General features: G+C 36.3%; 1 protein-coding gene across 5 annotated transcripts in view; it reads right to left on the bottom strand.

Moving 5' to 3' along the window:
• The window catches only part of PDE7B (phosphodiesterase 7B), a 461,779-nt gene that overhangs the window by 45,253 nt on the left and 403,000 nt on the right, over positions 1-13,526 (bottom strand). For all 5 annotated transcript variants that reach the window (XM_007484607.3, XM_007484606.3, XM_007484605.3 and 2 more), the window contains 3 exons: positions 11,132-11,195; positions 4,565-4,660; positions 1,983-2,083 (listed from right to left, as the gene is read on the bottom strand). In XM_007484607.3, the coding sequence (XP_007484669.1) occupies positions 1,983-2,083; positions 4,565-4,660; positions 11,132-11,195 (261 nt within the window). The remainder of the gene's footprint in view (positions 1-1,982; positions 2,084-4,564; positions 4,661-11,131; positions 11,196-13,526) is intronic.

Raw genomic sequence — 13,526 nt, 5'->3', positions numbered from 1 at the left:
TAGGATTCCTTAAACTCTGATGTCTTGGAGTTATGTTCAGAACTAGATATGTCATAGCTGACCTACAGTAATCATAATTTGAGTCTGATATACTTCAAAATTCATTCTGAAAATCAGAAGCCATGAATTTTAAAGCCCAGTGTGGCTCAATATGTTTTCTGAGGTCAATGAAATCACTGGTGTTTCTTAGTGACAAATATCCACTTCCAAGTGCTTTACATTTACTAAGTAAATATAATATATCTGCCATACAGTTGACTATGGTGAATGGTTTTCTCCAAATGAATTTTTGTCAGTATCTCATATGGAAAAGATAGTTTTCTTCTTCCTTCCCAGTTGAAATTATTTCCCATCTAAACTTCCATATTCCTATTTATTGACATGTTGTCACCTCTATTATAATATAAGCTCCTTGAGGGCACAGATTGATTTTCTTTCCTTCCTTCCTTCCTTCCTTCCTTCCTTCCTTCCTTCCTTCCTTCCTTCCTTCCTTCCTTCCTTCCTTCCTTCCTTCCTTCCTTCCTTCCTTCCTTCCTTCCTTCCTTCCTTCCTTCCTTCCTTCTTCCCTCCCTCTCCTCTGCTTCTTCCCTTCCTCCCCTCCCCTCCCCTCCCCTCCCCTCTCCTCCCCTCCCCTCCCCTCCCCTCTCCTCTCCTCTCCTCTCCTCTCCTCTCCTCTCCTCTCCTCTCCTCTCCTCTCCTCTCCTCTCCTCTCCTCTCCTCTCCTCTCCCTCCCTCTCTCTCTCTCCCTCCCTCTCCCTCTCTCTCCCTCCTTCTCTCTCTCTCTCTCTCTCTCTCTCTCTCTCTCTCTCTCTCTCTCTCTCTCTCTCTCTCTCTCTCTCTCTTTCTCATTTCCAGTGTTTAGCACAGTTCCTGGCATATACTAAATACTCCATGCATGCTTTTTTTGATGGATTACTTGGATTGTATATCATTTATGCAAAATTTCTTATGAACATTTATTTACATATCCTTATCCATTGTTATTGGATAAGTGAGATGGTTTTCTTTGCCATATCAATACTCTGAATTGCATTGGTTTAGGCAATATGGAAAATCAACTGCTCAGTTTGGAGTCAAGAAGTCTTGGGTTCAAATTCCCCTTTAGACACTTACTGGCTGCATGAACCTTGGTAAGGTCCTGACTTTTCATTTCTCACTTGGCTTCATTATTTTGAGACTTCTTTGACTTTTCCGCCATGCTCTAGGAACCTCTTTATTGGGAAGAACATTATCATCTTGCAAGATACCCTTAGCCTTGGGACTCTACTTATCACCAACCTGTGACCCTGTGATTAAAAGGTGGAGCCATAAATCTAAAAACTCCATTTAAGGAGGGAGTACAGCTCAGAAATCTCTTTATTTCTCCCCTGGATTCACTATGACATTTCTACCACTCTGTCAACCCACCCCCTAAGTCTTTTCAGTCCCTTATGTGCATTGTCTTCCACCATTAGACTGTAAGCTACTTGAGGGCAGAGAGATTATCTTTATTTCTAAATATGTGTATTTTTAGTACTTAGCATAGTGCCTGGAACATAGTAGGCCCTTAATAAATGTTTATTGACTTACTGATTTACCTTACTGAGCCTCAATTTCACTAATTTGTAAAATGAAGATGATAGTAGCATCTTCCTCATAGGATTTGAAGGTCAATGAATCAATGTGCTTTATATTTTTTAATCTGTAAAAATATATTTATATATAAACATTTGTAAATAAATGCACACAAAATGTAAATCTACATATACATATATTAAACTATATTTATAAATAGATAAAAAATATAAATACATATATAAACATATAAAGTGCTTTACTAACTTTAAAATGTTATAAAATGTTTTTGTTATTATTATAGTTAATTTTGTAAAAGATATGAAACCAAGTATTTCTAATGTAATGGGTGCTAACCAAGACAAGAAAATCAATTTACTATGGTTTCCATATAGTTACAGAAAAGCAGTTATATCATCGCATCTTACCTTAGGCTCCTTTAGAAAGCAGTTCATGGCCTGGGTGACGTCAGCTGCGTGGACAGCATTATGATAAGGATTTTGGCTATGGTAATCTTCTTGAACCATAACTGGCAGGCAAGCAAAGGTCAGCATTATGTACCATCACCTTCCAAGGCATTTCAAAAAACTTAAACAAAGATTTCACTAGGATCTGGGAGTTCTTTTTCTTTAAAAATATTGACAGCCAGAATGGTGCAGCCTGGGGACCTTCTACAAATCTATATAGTTTGCAATGCTTGGCAATCTCACTGGGTCTTTTTTTTTTTTTGAGGGAGTTGGGGAAAGGGTCTAAAAGGATTTGTGAGGCCCTGGAGAATTCCTGACCTCCTTCATAAATCACCCCTTTCTTGCTTTCATGAAGGCTTTCATTCAGAAGTAAAATAAATAGGTAGAAAAAAGAGCACATTTACTCCACAGTATCATGTAATTATTTTAGGGTGCTGCCATTTATGAGCAATATGTCATCAAGGTATTTTCTTTTAAAAAAATTTAGTAGCAACATAAAGTTACTGATCTCCAGGCAAATATGTGGACCTGGGGCTCTTGCTTCCTTCAGGCTGGAACTCGAGTTATAGACTAGGTCCAAGTGGGGATTTGGGTTTGTTTTTACCTTGTTAAGGCCAAATTTTGGTCTTATCCCCATATTCCTGCTGCCATCTTCAGGGCACAGGACACTCTTTGAATCAAAGAGAATGGATGGGGTGAGGGGAAAGAGGAAGAAGACATGTTGGGTTTGCTGTTTACCATAGCCCTTAGTCTGGAAGGCTTATAATTAAGACTGAGTTGAACGTACAAAATAGTCAACACGTATATTGTGAATATTGAGAACTGCAACTGCCACTACATACTTGAGGGATGCCATTTATCCTGGGATTCTATATTGTTTAGGCATGCCAACGATTGCAATCTTAATATAGTTATTTTACAGCTTCAGTTATTCGTATGAATGGATCAGTATAACATAAGAAAACTTTGAAAATTTCTCTCTAAAGCCCTTTTTAGAGAAATAAAAACTAACCACACAAAATACTTTTATTCATAGCATCTCTTTTCCATAGCCACATGTAATTAACTCTAGATTGTCTGTATTTGTGGGAGGAAAACAGGCCTATGGATATTTCTACACATTTCTTTTGGAATGAGTATGTTATATGATATCCTCCCTGCCTCCCCTCTTTCTCCCACAGAAGATTAATTTCACAATTATAGATTTTTTTCAGGCTCACATTAAAATGAGTTTGCACTTTCTGAGAACAAATCTACTAATGGTTGTCAGAAAGTACTTTAAAAACATGATGGGTGGCAGTGGGAAGCCACTTTGGAATATAAAATGTATCCTAGATAATCCACAGGTAGATAATTGGAAATATGCTAAAAGCCAAAACAATTATCAATGCTACATGGTAATGAAAAAATGAATTTACTGAAAATTAAGGTTACCTTCTAGTTCCATATTTCTAACAGCCTGCTGGACAGCCTCCTCTCTCTTCTGCTAACATCTCTAGTTCATCAAGCCTCAAACTGAAATTATGTTGTCGAAGTCACCTCTCCTTTCAACCCCATCCATTTCTCCTGGTCTCATTGTTATCCTTCCTGTCACTCAGTCTTAAAACATGAGTGATAACTCATTCTTCTCTCTACCTCAGTCCCCATATCCATTCCGTTGCCAAATCATGTTGATCTCTTGCTTCCATATTTCTTCTTTCTTGTTTCTACAATCATCTCTAACTCAAGCCCTCTTTGTCTCTCTTTTGGATTATAGTAATAGTATCAGAACTGATCTTTCAGTCTCTCCAGTCTATCCTTGACTCTTCTACACAGATAATCTTTCTAATATATAGCTCACATCCCATTGGTCATCTTCCCCTAATCTTGAAATCCTTGTCCATTGCCTACCAAATAAAATATAAATTCCTAATAGGATATAAAACCTTTACAATCTTCCTCCAATTACTTCTCTCTGTGACTTCTCACATTCCCCACATTTCAGCAATTTCCTCTCCTTAAGGTACATTATTATCCTGTCTAATTATCAACGTTCTCCATTAGCTATTTGTGCTTAGAATTTCGGCTCATCCCAGCTCTGCTTACTGTAACTTTACTAATCCTTCATGATCCAGTTCGAGTGCCACCTTTTCCTCAATAGCCCCAATTTTTTAAAAAAGAAGTACTTTTCTCCATCGAAACTTCCACATGGCATTTTGTATGATTATATTCATTTTATTTTGTAGCTATTTCTGCATAAGCCATACTTGCCTTAATAGAGTATAAGTTTCTTAAGGGAAGAGAACATATATTTTTTATTTCTCTCAGCTTTGCACAAAGAATGTTGGTTGAATTTTTGAACTGATTACAGGCAAAAAATTTCTTGTCATCATATTTCTTGTAAATGAGTTATAGGCAGTTGTCAGTCTTTTTTTCCCCTTTTAAGAACAATGACTAAATGTTGGCCCTTCCATACAAGCTGAGATTTTTTGAGACTACCGGCCCTTCAAATTAAAAAGTTGTATTCCTTTTCATAGTTTGGAAACAAAGAGGAAATTACTTACCTAAAAACCTGTGTAAGGTCACCATGTCTAATTGAAAATGATGAATAAGCCCATGGATGTTGAAAAGGTGGCACAGCAATGGGACCAGAGTGTTTCCTAAAGGAAGATGTGAATGTCAGTAAACAAAAAGATATCCACAGAAAAACAAACCTTTTTTATGTTAACAAATCACGCTTTATGAAAATAACTTTTCAAAAACAAAATGCAAGTTGGTGAGATGAATGGCATTTACATATTTGTATAAACCTCTTGAATGTCTGGCTTAACAAGAGATAGTTTGATTTGCATATCTGTTTCTGCATCCAATCTGTTGCAAGATTTTGTTTTGGTTGAAGTATATGCAGAAAATCTGGCTTTACATATAGTTGGGAAAGGGAGGAGTTTTTGAATAGACAAATACTGTCTTTGTATTATTATGAAAATAGTTTTGACCTGGTAGCTCCCTTGAAAGAATCTGGAATGCCAAAGAGTGGGGATCCAAGGACAATACTTTGAGAACTAGTATGGAGAGAGAGCTGGCCACTGAGTCAGAAAGATGGCACTCAAATCCTGCCTTTGATGTATACTGGCTGGAGGATCCCATGCAAATTATTTTACCTCATACCGTCCCCCAACACAGATTAGCATCGATAGATGGAATTTCCTCACCAGGATTTCTCTGCAAAGGTCCAAATTCCCTACCTATGCTATGGATTGTTGTAAGGAGAGTCCTTTTTTGCACAGCAAATAGGGTACTGGGCTTGAAATCAAGACCTCAATTCAAATCCAACCTCATCTACTAGATGTATGACTTTGTGCAAGTCACTTAATCTCTGCTTCAGTTTCCTCATCTGCAAAATGGGGATAATAGTAGCACCTATGTGCCAGGGTTGTTGTGAGACACAAATGAGACAATATTTGTAGTGCAGTGCCTAGCACAGAGTAGATTCTATATAAATGCTATTATTATAATTAATATTATGATTATCTGTCACTATAACATTAGATTACTCTCATAATCAACATAATAAAATGTGTTTTCTTGGTATCATCTTAATAGAATATTTTTAGAGTTAGACAACACCTTAGAGGTCATTTACTCGAACATTCTCATTGTATAGACAGGGAAACAAAAATCCAAATACCTTGCACAAGGTTACACAGAATTCAATTGTCAAAGTCAAGATTTGAACCCAGGTCTTTTGACTCTGAATTCTGTGGTCCTTTACTTTGATAACCATTATGTTTGAGTACCATCAGTTTCATTATTTTATAATCATACTTGATACATCCATTGTCATTTTACTATAGAGTAAATCCTAAAGAGGTCTGTTATATACAAAGAGTAATTTTAGCCAATCGACCAGAAAATTGAATTTCGCTGAACAAAATCCCACCATCACATGATATGACCATTTTTATTCCTATTATTTTTCAGCCAAGTCAGGTATGCAGCTTTGTTTAGCCCATTGCTACGTATCCATCTGATATTCAGTTATATTTAGGCAGGTTTTATGAGGAGATTTATTGTTTGGGGGGTTGGCTAAAAGTGAATACTGTCGATGAGCTCATGTTCTTTTGCTATTGAGAAAGGTTCCATGTACAAAACAAAACAAATCATCACAGAAACACTGAATCTCAGAGTTGGAACAGACTTCAATAGTGGTTTATTTTTTTTTTAAACTTTAATCTTCTGGTTTAGAATTGATACTAAGAATTGGTTCTAAGGTTCTAATATAATATAAAGTTCTAATAGAGCAGTAAAGGCTAGGCAACTGAATTTAAGTGACTTGCTCAGTCACACAGCTAGGAAGTGTCAGATCACATTTGAATCCAGGACCTCCCAACTCCAGGCCTGGCTCTCTATCTACTGAGCTACTTAGCTATCCATACAAAGTGACTATTATTTCCCTTGTTCTAGATGTTATCTTTCTTCATAAGCCTTTAGGTCAACATTAGCATTTTTTAGCTGTAATGTCATATTATTGAACCTCAAATCCATATAGAGTCCCAAATAGTTCTCAAATGAACTATTTTTTGGTCATGCATTTCCCATTCTGCACTTATTTCTTGAAGCCAAGAGCAGGACTTTGTATGAACTTTTATTACATTTCATTTTATTAGATTCTACCCTTTATTCTAGACTGTCACGATATTTCTGAAATGCTACACTAACTAAATGACTGCAACTGTTAGTACCACCCTCATTATCATTTATCTATTTTCTAGACCCATCCATCCATCCATCCATCCATCTATCTATCTATCTATCTATCTATCTATCTATCTATCTATCTATCTATCTGTCTCTAATAGAACTAGATATCTGTCTATCTACATATATTATCTCCCTTTCCTAGATTATTATCTTACCTTTGTGTCCCTAAGCAACTAGCATTAATAGCTAATTTGTTGTGGTTCAATAAATTCAGTCATGTTCAACTCTCTGTGAATCCATTTGGGGTTTTCTTGGCAAAGATTCTTGAGTGATGTGTCATTTCCTTCTCCATCTCATTTTACAGATGCAGAAACTGAGGCAAACATGGTGGAGTGACTTGCCTAGGGTCACACAAATAGTAAGTCTCTGAGGCCAGATTTGAACTCGGGAAGATGAGTCTTCCTAATTCCAGGTCTGGTATTCTATGCATTGTGTCTCCTAGTTTGCCCATAGTAGCACACAGTAGATGCGTAATAAGTTCTTGTGGATTAATTAATTGATTTTGGATTCTAAGACATTAACTATCCCTTCCAGTTTTACATCTTCTGCAAATTTGATAAGCAGCCACCTAAGCCTTCCATTTAACTCATGGTTGCAAATGTTAAATAGCACAGAGTCAAGGGCAGATCCATGTGCTGATCTAGACATTTTCTCTAGGTCAACCCTGACCCATCAGTGATTGTACTTTGCATCTCTTTGTTCAAATAGTTTAGAATCTACCTAACCGTACTGTCATCTGACTTACATTTCATTGTCTTGTCTACAAGGATGGAATGAGAGACTTTGAAATCGAGGAGTAGGGCTAGGGTCTAGATTTATGATTTCATTAATATAGGGAACTAGATGGGGAATTTGATCTAAGCAAATGGGCAACTTTTCTGAAAAGGATAATCTTGGAGAATTGCCTGGATCAAAAGCTGGAGAGGCTTAGTGACTTGTCAGAGTGACATAGTCAGCATGTGTCAGAGGTATGAACCAAAGTTTTCCTGTCTCCTCTTCTTAATAGTAGTGGTTTTTACTTGACAAAAGTCCTTTAAAGGTGTTTTGTGGTTCGTGGAAAATATCATCTGTCTAGACCTTTATGCTTAGTGTTTGAGCATGGTACCAAGAGTACTGTCTCCCCACAATTTGGAAAGCTTTCCATAAGAAATGCATGGCCATTGCTTATCCTCTTGTGATGGTCAGTCATTTCACATTCCATGTTGTTGCATGATGGAAGATTGTGAATAGAGAGTACAATCTATAACCCTTGAAGTGAATGTTCCATTAATGGAGGAATTAATTCATAGGTGTTCTCTTTGTATGTGAAATCATACAAACATCTTTTCCATTTTAAAAGTCCATGTGATTTGGAGTAGCTAATATATTTCACCATTTTGGATCTGAACAATAGGTGTTGACAGTCCTACACGGTCCTTAAGATCTTTTTGTGAAAAGCTGTAGAGAAATTTTCATGGAGCAAATTATATGGCAGAAAAATCAATCAGAAGAACCCTGGCAAATTACTGGTGTTTTGAGGTATTTGAGTCACTCAAGTGCTGAATTCATTTGAGGGTCTAAATTATGAGGTAGACTTAGGTGTTTTATGAAGCTTAAATGAAATACTAGTTATAAAGCACTTTGGAAACTTTAAAATTCTACATAAATGCCAGTTATTAATATGAGACTCCAGTTACCAAGTCTCTAATCTGGGGTTTTAATTCTCTGAGCCTTCCATTGTACTCTTGCTGAAAGAGTATGCTAGTAAGTGTTTAACAACCGGGCTTTAAAAAAGAAGCATGCACAACTTGTGTTTAATCTGCATTATTCAAATTTTCTTAAGTCTAGATAAATGATAAAACTAAAACTCAAGCCCTAATAGTAATTTCTGACATGTAAATGTTTGCACAATCAGCATTCACAAACTGATTAGAGATGATTCCAGCAGACCCTGGGTAGACCCCACTTTTGCATTATTTCTCCTTTCCTCAATCATATAATACTACCCATTGAGTAATTGTAGTATACCAAACATTACTCCTCATAATGTCAGATATGTCTATACAAATGAATACAGCAGTTTTTGTGAAATACTAAGACAACTTGCCTTATGATATCCAGGAATATATCACTTTTGCCCATAGTTGCTACCTCTTTTTTGAAATGGGAGCTAGGAATGAGCTCCATTGATGGGATTCAGATGAACAAGTTCTAGGCTGAATCTGTTGTTACAGTATCATCATGGCTTTTACTTCGACTTGGATGGATGCCAACAACCAAAACATCCCATAAACCACAATCGTCAAAAAAGGGAGGAGAACCCAATAATGTTGCAGTTGTCTTGCCTCTCCCATTCATGATGTAGTAAAAAGAAAATTGGTTTGGGAGCCCAAGCACTTGGTTTCATATCCTAGTTTTGCCAGGAACTACCTTGTGGGACTTTTGGAAATTACTTAGCCTCTTCAGACTCCATCCATAAGATGAAAATGTTGGATTAGATTATCCTCTCAGGTCTCATTCTCCTCTGAATCTATGGCATTATGACCTTGCATTTGTCCTGTACTCTAATATCTAGCAACAAATGCTCCTTCCATCTCTTGTTGGAAGACTCAGTGTCTTACTATTGGATAACTGCTCCACTCCTTCTCTGAAACAAGATTGGCTTCTTTGTCACTAAGTGCCACACCTGTCTTAAATATCCTAAAACTTTATAATAAATGCATTTTGCAATGGCAATGAATTACTTTTAAACTCAGTGCTCCTGCAGCAGTGAGAATTATGGAGTGAATTTTATCCATGGCACTCTAAGGGACAGTTCCTGTATAGTCTTCCATGACTTAGCCTCATTACCGTCCTATTTCCTGTCAATAGTATCATTAAAAATAATTATGACGATAAACATTTGTATAGTGCTTTATGGTTTGTAAAGCACCATCCATATATTATCTCCTTTGATCCTCACAAAAACTGTATAGAGTTAGCGTGATTATTCCCTTTTTATAGATGAGAAAATTGAGGCTAAAAGAGGTTAAGTGATTTGCCTAGGGTCATACAGCTAGTAAGTGTCTGAAGTGGGATTGGGACCCAGACATTCTTGTCTCCAAGTCCAGAATGCTTACTAGAATGGGCTATTTACTTGTCATAAAAATAGGGACTGAAGACAACTAGGTGACTCAGTGGATTGAGGGCAAACCTAAAAAAGGGAGGACCTGGGTTCAATTCTGGCCTCAGATACTTCCTAGCTGTGTGACCCTGGGTAAGTCACTTAACCCCCACTGCCTAGCCCTTACCACTCTTAGCACTCTTGATTCTAAGACAGAAAGTAAGGGTTTTAAAAAATAGGGACCACTAACTTTGTTTCAGTTACCTATAAAGCTTATAGGACAGCTAGATGGTGCAGTAGATAGAGTGCTGAGCCTGGATTTCAGGAAGACCTGAATTCAAATCTAGCTTCAGACACTTAATAGCTGTATGATTGTGGGCAAGTCACAACCGTATTTTGCCTCAGTTTAGGAAATGGCAAACTACTCCGGTATCTTTTCTAAGAACCCCCTAAATGGAATCATGAGAAGTCTGATACAACTGAAATAAATGAACAGCAATAAAATAAAGCCTAATGCCATTGACTAAGTGTCAGGTCACTGTGCTCTCAAGATTTGGCCAGAGGTTGCATTGAGAAAGAAATCCAGTCTGTGGTTTTTAAAAGCATTCTGGGCTATTAATGATAAAGTTAGAGCATAGAAGAGGGATATCTTCAGAATTTGAGGTGATAGAAAAGCAAAAAAATCAATAAGACATTTAAAAAAGACAAAAGGTTAAAGTATGTTAGCTGATAGATCTTAAGATTTTTCAAAGCATTCTACATAATTATCTGCTTGGACTGCACAACAGTTCTGTAAACACTATTTTCCCCATGTTATCCCCATTTTACAGATGAGAAAGTTGGTTGAAATTGAAGTGACTTGCCAATAAACACACAATTAGTCATTGTCAGAAGTGGGATTCAACCAACCTGTGTCCTAAATCTAGGTCTCGTATTCTTTTCTGTGTATTACAGCTGCTACTCAAAAAAAGACAGAAAATAACAACAACAACAAAAGAGGGGAGAGGGGTAGGCAACAGTTTAAGATGATGGGGACAAATTAATCTCTAACTTTACTCCTTCTGACCCTGTTTATATAATGAAGTCTTCATGTGTGTCCAGAGCAGAGGAAGAATAATTGAGTTTGGCCAGCAATGAGGAGGGCTTTATGAAAGATTTATGAATGATGTAAAAATCCTCAAAACAAAACAGGATTTCCAATACAGAGTGATTAAGAAATAAACAATCTCCTGGAGATTGTTGTAAGCTAAGGGTTCTATTCCAACAAGAATTCTTTTAAATGACTTACCATTTGTCAAGCGATCAAATAAGAAGATGTCAAAATCCCACATTCCCACTTTGGAGAGCATATGCTGAAAATACAAATAGCAAACAGCAGAACAGATGAGTCATGTCACAGATTGTCAAACTGACTTTGATCAATAATTAAACAATAAAAAATGCGTAGTTTTTAGTATACAGTTGAAGGAAACATCAGACACATTTTCTTAAAAACTGGGTTCCAAAAGAACAAATTTTAACTTTATTCCAAGAGAAGGATTCTTCCTACTTCATTTGAATTTATTTGTGTGTGTGGTCCAGATGACAAACTACAATGAATATCTCTTGGTGGAAACGTTATCTCTAACTAAAAATGACACTCAAAAGATCAATAAACACATAGTAAGTTTATTCAACAATGTCTGGAGATTGAGTCCTTGATTATCTGGGCTAATGGAATAGACATACAGAACACAACTTTAAAATAATTCATTTGGTTTTAAAGTGTATTAATCTGAAAATGGCATGTCTAATGTTCCAAGAACTCATATTAATTCAAGGAAAGCAATGAGTACTTTGAAATCTCAACTCTGAAGGACCTGAAAAATGATCTCACATTTCCGTCTCTTCTCCTTGCTTTAATTCATTCGTGCTAGTTCAAATTATTGCATCTAAGAGTAGGAAATATCAATCCTTGGATTGACTCAAAAAATGAATATATATTACATATATATATAAATGATGACAAGTTTATATTTATGTGATATATCTCAGTTTATGAACATCCATCCATTAGGCAATGATCACATGAGGTTTTAAACTGTGACACTATATCGCCAGACTTCTTTTTTCTACTCAAGTCAATTTAAGAAGCATTTATAAGATGTTTGTACTAGGTGAGGCAGCTGGGTGGCTCAGTGCATTGAGAGCCAGACCTGGAGATAGGAGATCCTGGGTTCAGATATGACTTCAGACATTTCCTAACTGTGTGACCCTGGGCAAGTCACTTAACCCCAATCGTCTAGTCAATACAGCTCTTCTGCCTTTGGAATGATGCTCAGAGTTGATTCCAAGATGGAAAGGTCAGAGGTTTTTTTTTTAAAAGAAAGAATTTAAGTTTGAGTTAGATGACTTGTTTGGTTTCATATAGCTTTTTAAAGGCAGATTTAACCTAGTATATCACCCCCCCCCCCCATGATAATATGATACTCTTTATGCCATTTCATACAGAGGAATATAATTATGTATCAAAATGTATATGATCCGGGGCAAGGTTCTTATTCTGAGTCTCAGTTTCCTTATTTGTAAAATAAAAATAAAAAAGGCTGTACTGCATATTTAATGAGGTCGTTGAGATCAAACAAGATTATATATACATATTACATAATATACACATTAAATATAATACATGTGAATGTGTATAAAGATAAGGTGCCTTGCCAGCTGTAATGATATTTAATCTGAATGATAATGATTCTTTTCAATTCAACAAGCATTTATTGTCTGTTACGTGTCAAGTACTATGCTAGGTGCTAAGAATCCGAAGACAAACTAATCAGTCTTTGCCAGCTAGGAGTTTATATTCCATTAGAAAACCAAAGTATGCACCCAAATAATTACAGTGCAAGGAAAATTGAAGAAGGTGAGTGTAGCAACAATGGAGTAGTGGATAGCTAATAGAGGACATCTAAAATCCCTTTTGATGTTAAATTGGTGATCAAATGACTAAAACTTTCATGATTGTCCCCTACCATCTAGGATCCTTCCTTTATCTTAAGTCTCAAAGCATTTTGCTTGTATTTTTTATGTCCTTATCATATTTCATCTTGCATAACAGTCTTTGGGTATGTCTTATTTTGCCTATTAGATTATAAGTTTCTGGAGAGGAGGAAGTGTTTCCATTTCCATCAATACCTAATTATGGTGTCTGGACCCAAACATTTGTTGAGCTAAACTGAATTGACCTCATTCAGAATCTTAGTTGTCAGTTTTCTGTATCTTGAAATGAATTAAATAGATATATTCCATTTCATGATACAATATATATATTACAATATATTTTTTTGTTAGTTTTTAGTGATTTTTAAGAAAACACCTGATCCTACAGTACAAAACGCAGGTCTGAAGCCTCTCTTCTTGATTATTTTGTCATTGTTCAGTCATGTTTCAGTTATTTTCTGACTGTCTGTGACCCCCTTTTGGGGTTTTCTAGGCAGAGATATTGCAATTTTGTTTTGCCATTTCCTTCTCCAGTTCATTTTGTAGATGAGGAAACTGAGGCAAACATGATCAAGTGACCTGCACAGGGTCATATACCTAGTAAGTGAGCAGAGTCTGGATTTGAACTCAGGAAGATTAGTCTTTTTGACTCCAACTTGGCACTGTACCACCTAGCTGCTGCCTTCATAATTATACAAGATTAT

The sequence above is a fragment of the Monodelphis domestica genome, chromosome 2, assembly GCF_027887165.1.
Source record: "Monodelphis domestica isolate mMonDom1 chromosome 2, mMonDom1.pri, whole genome shotgun sequence".
NCBI lineage: Eukaryota > Metazoa > Chordata > Mammalia > Didelphimorphia > Didelphidae > Monodelphis > Monodelphis domestica.
The sequence above is the reverse complement of the archived record's forward strand: the minus strand, read 5'-3'. Positions and strand labels throughout refer to the sequence as shown.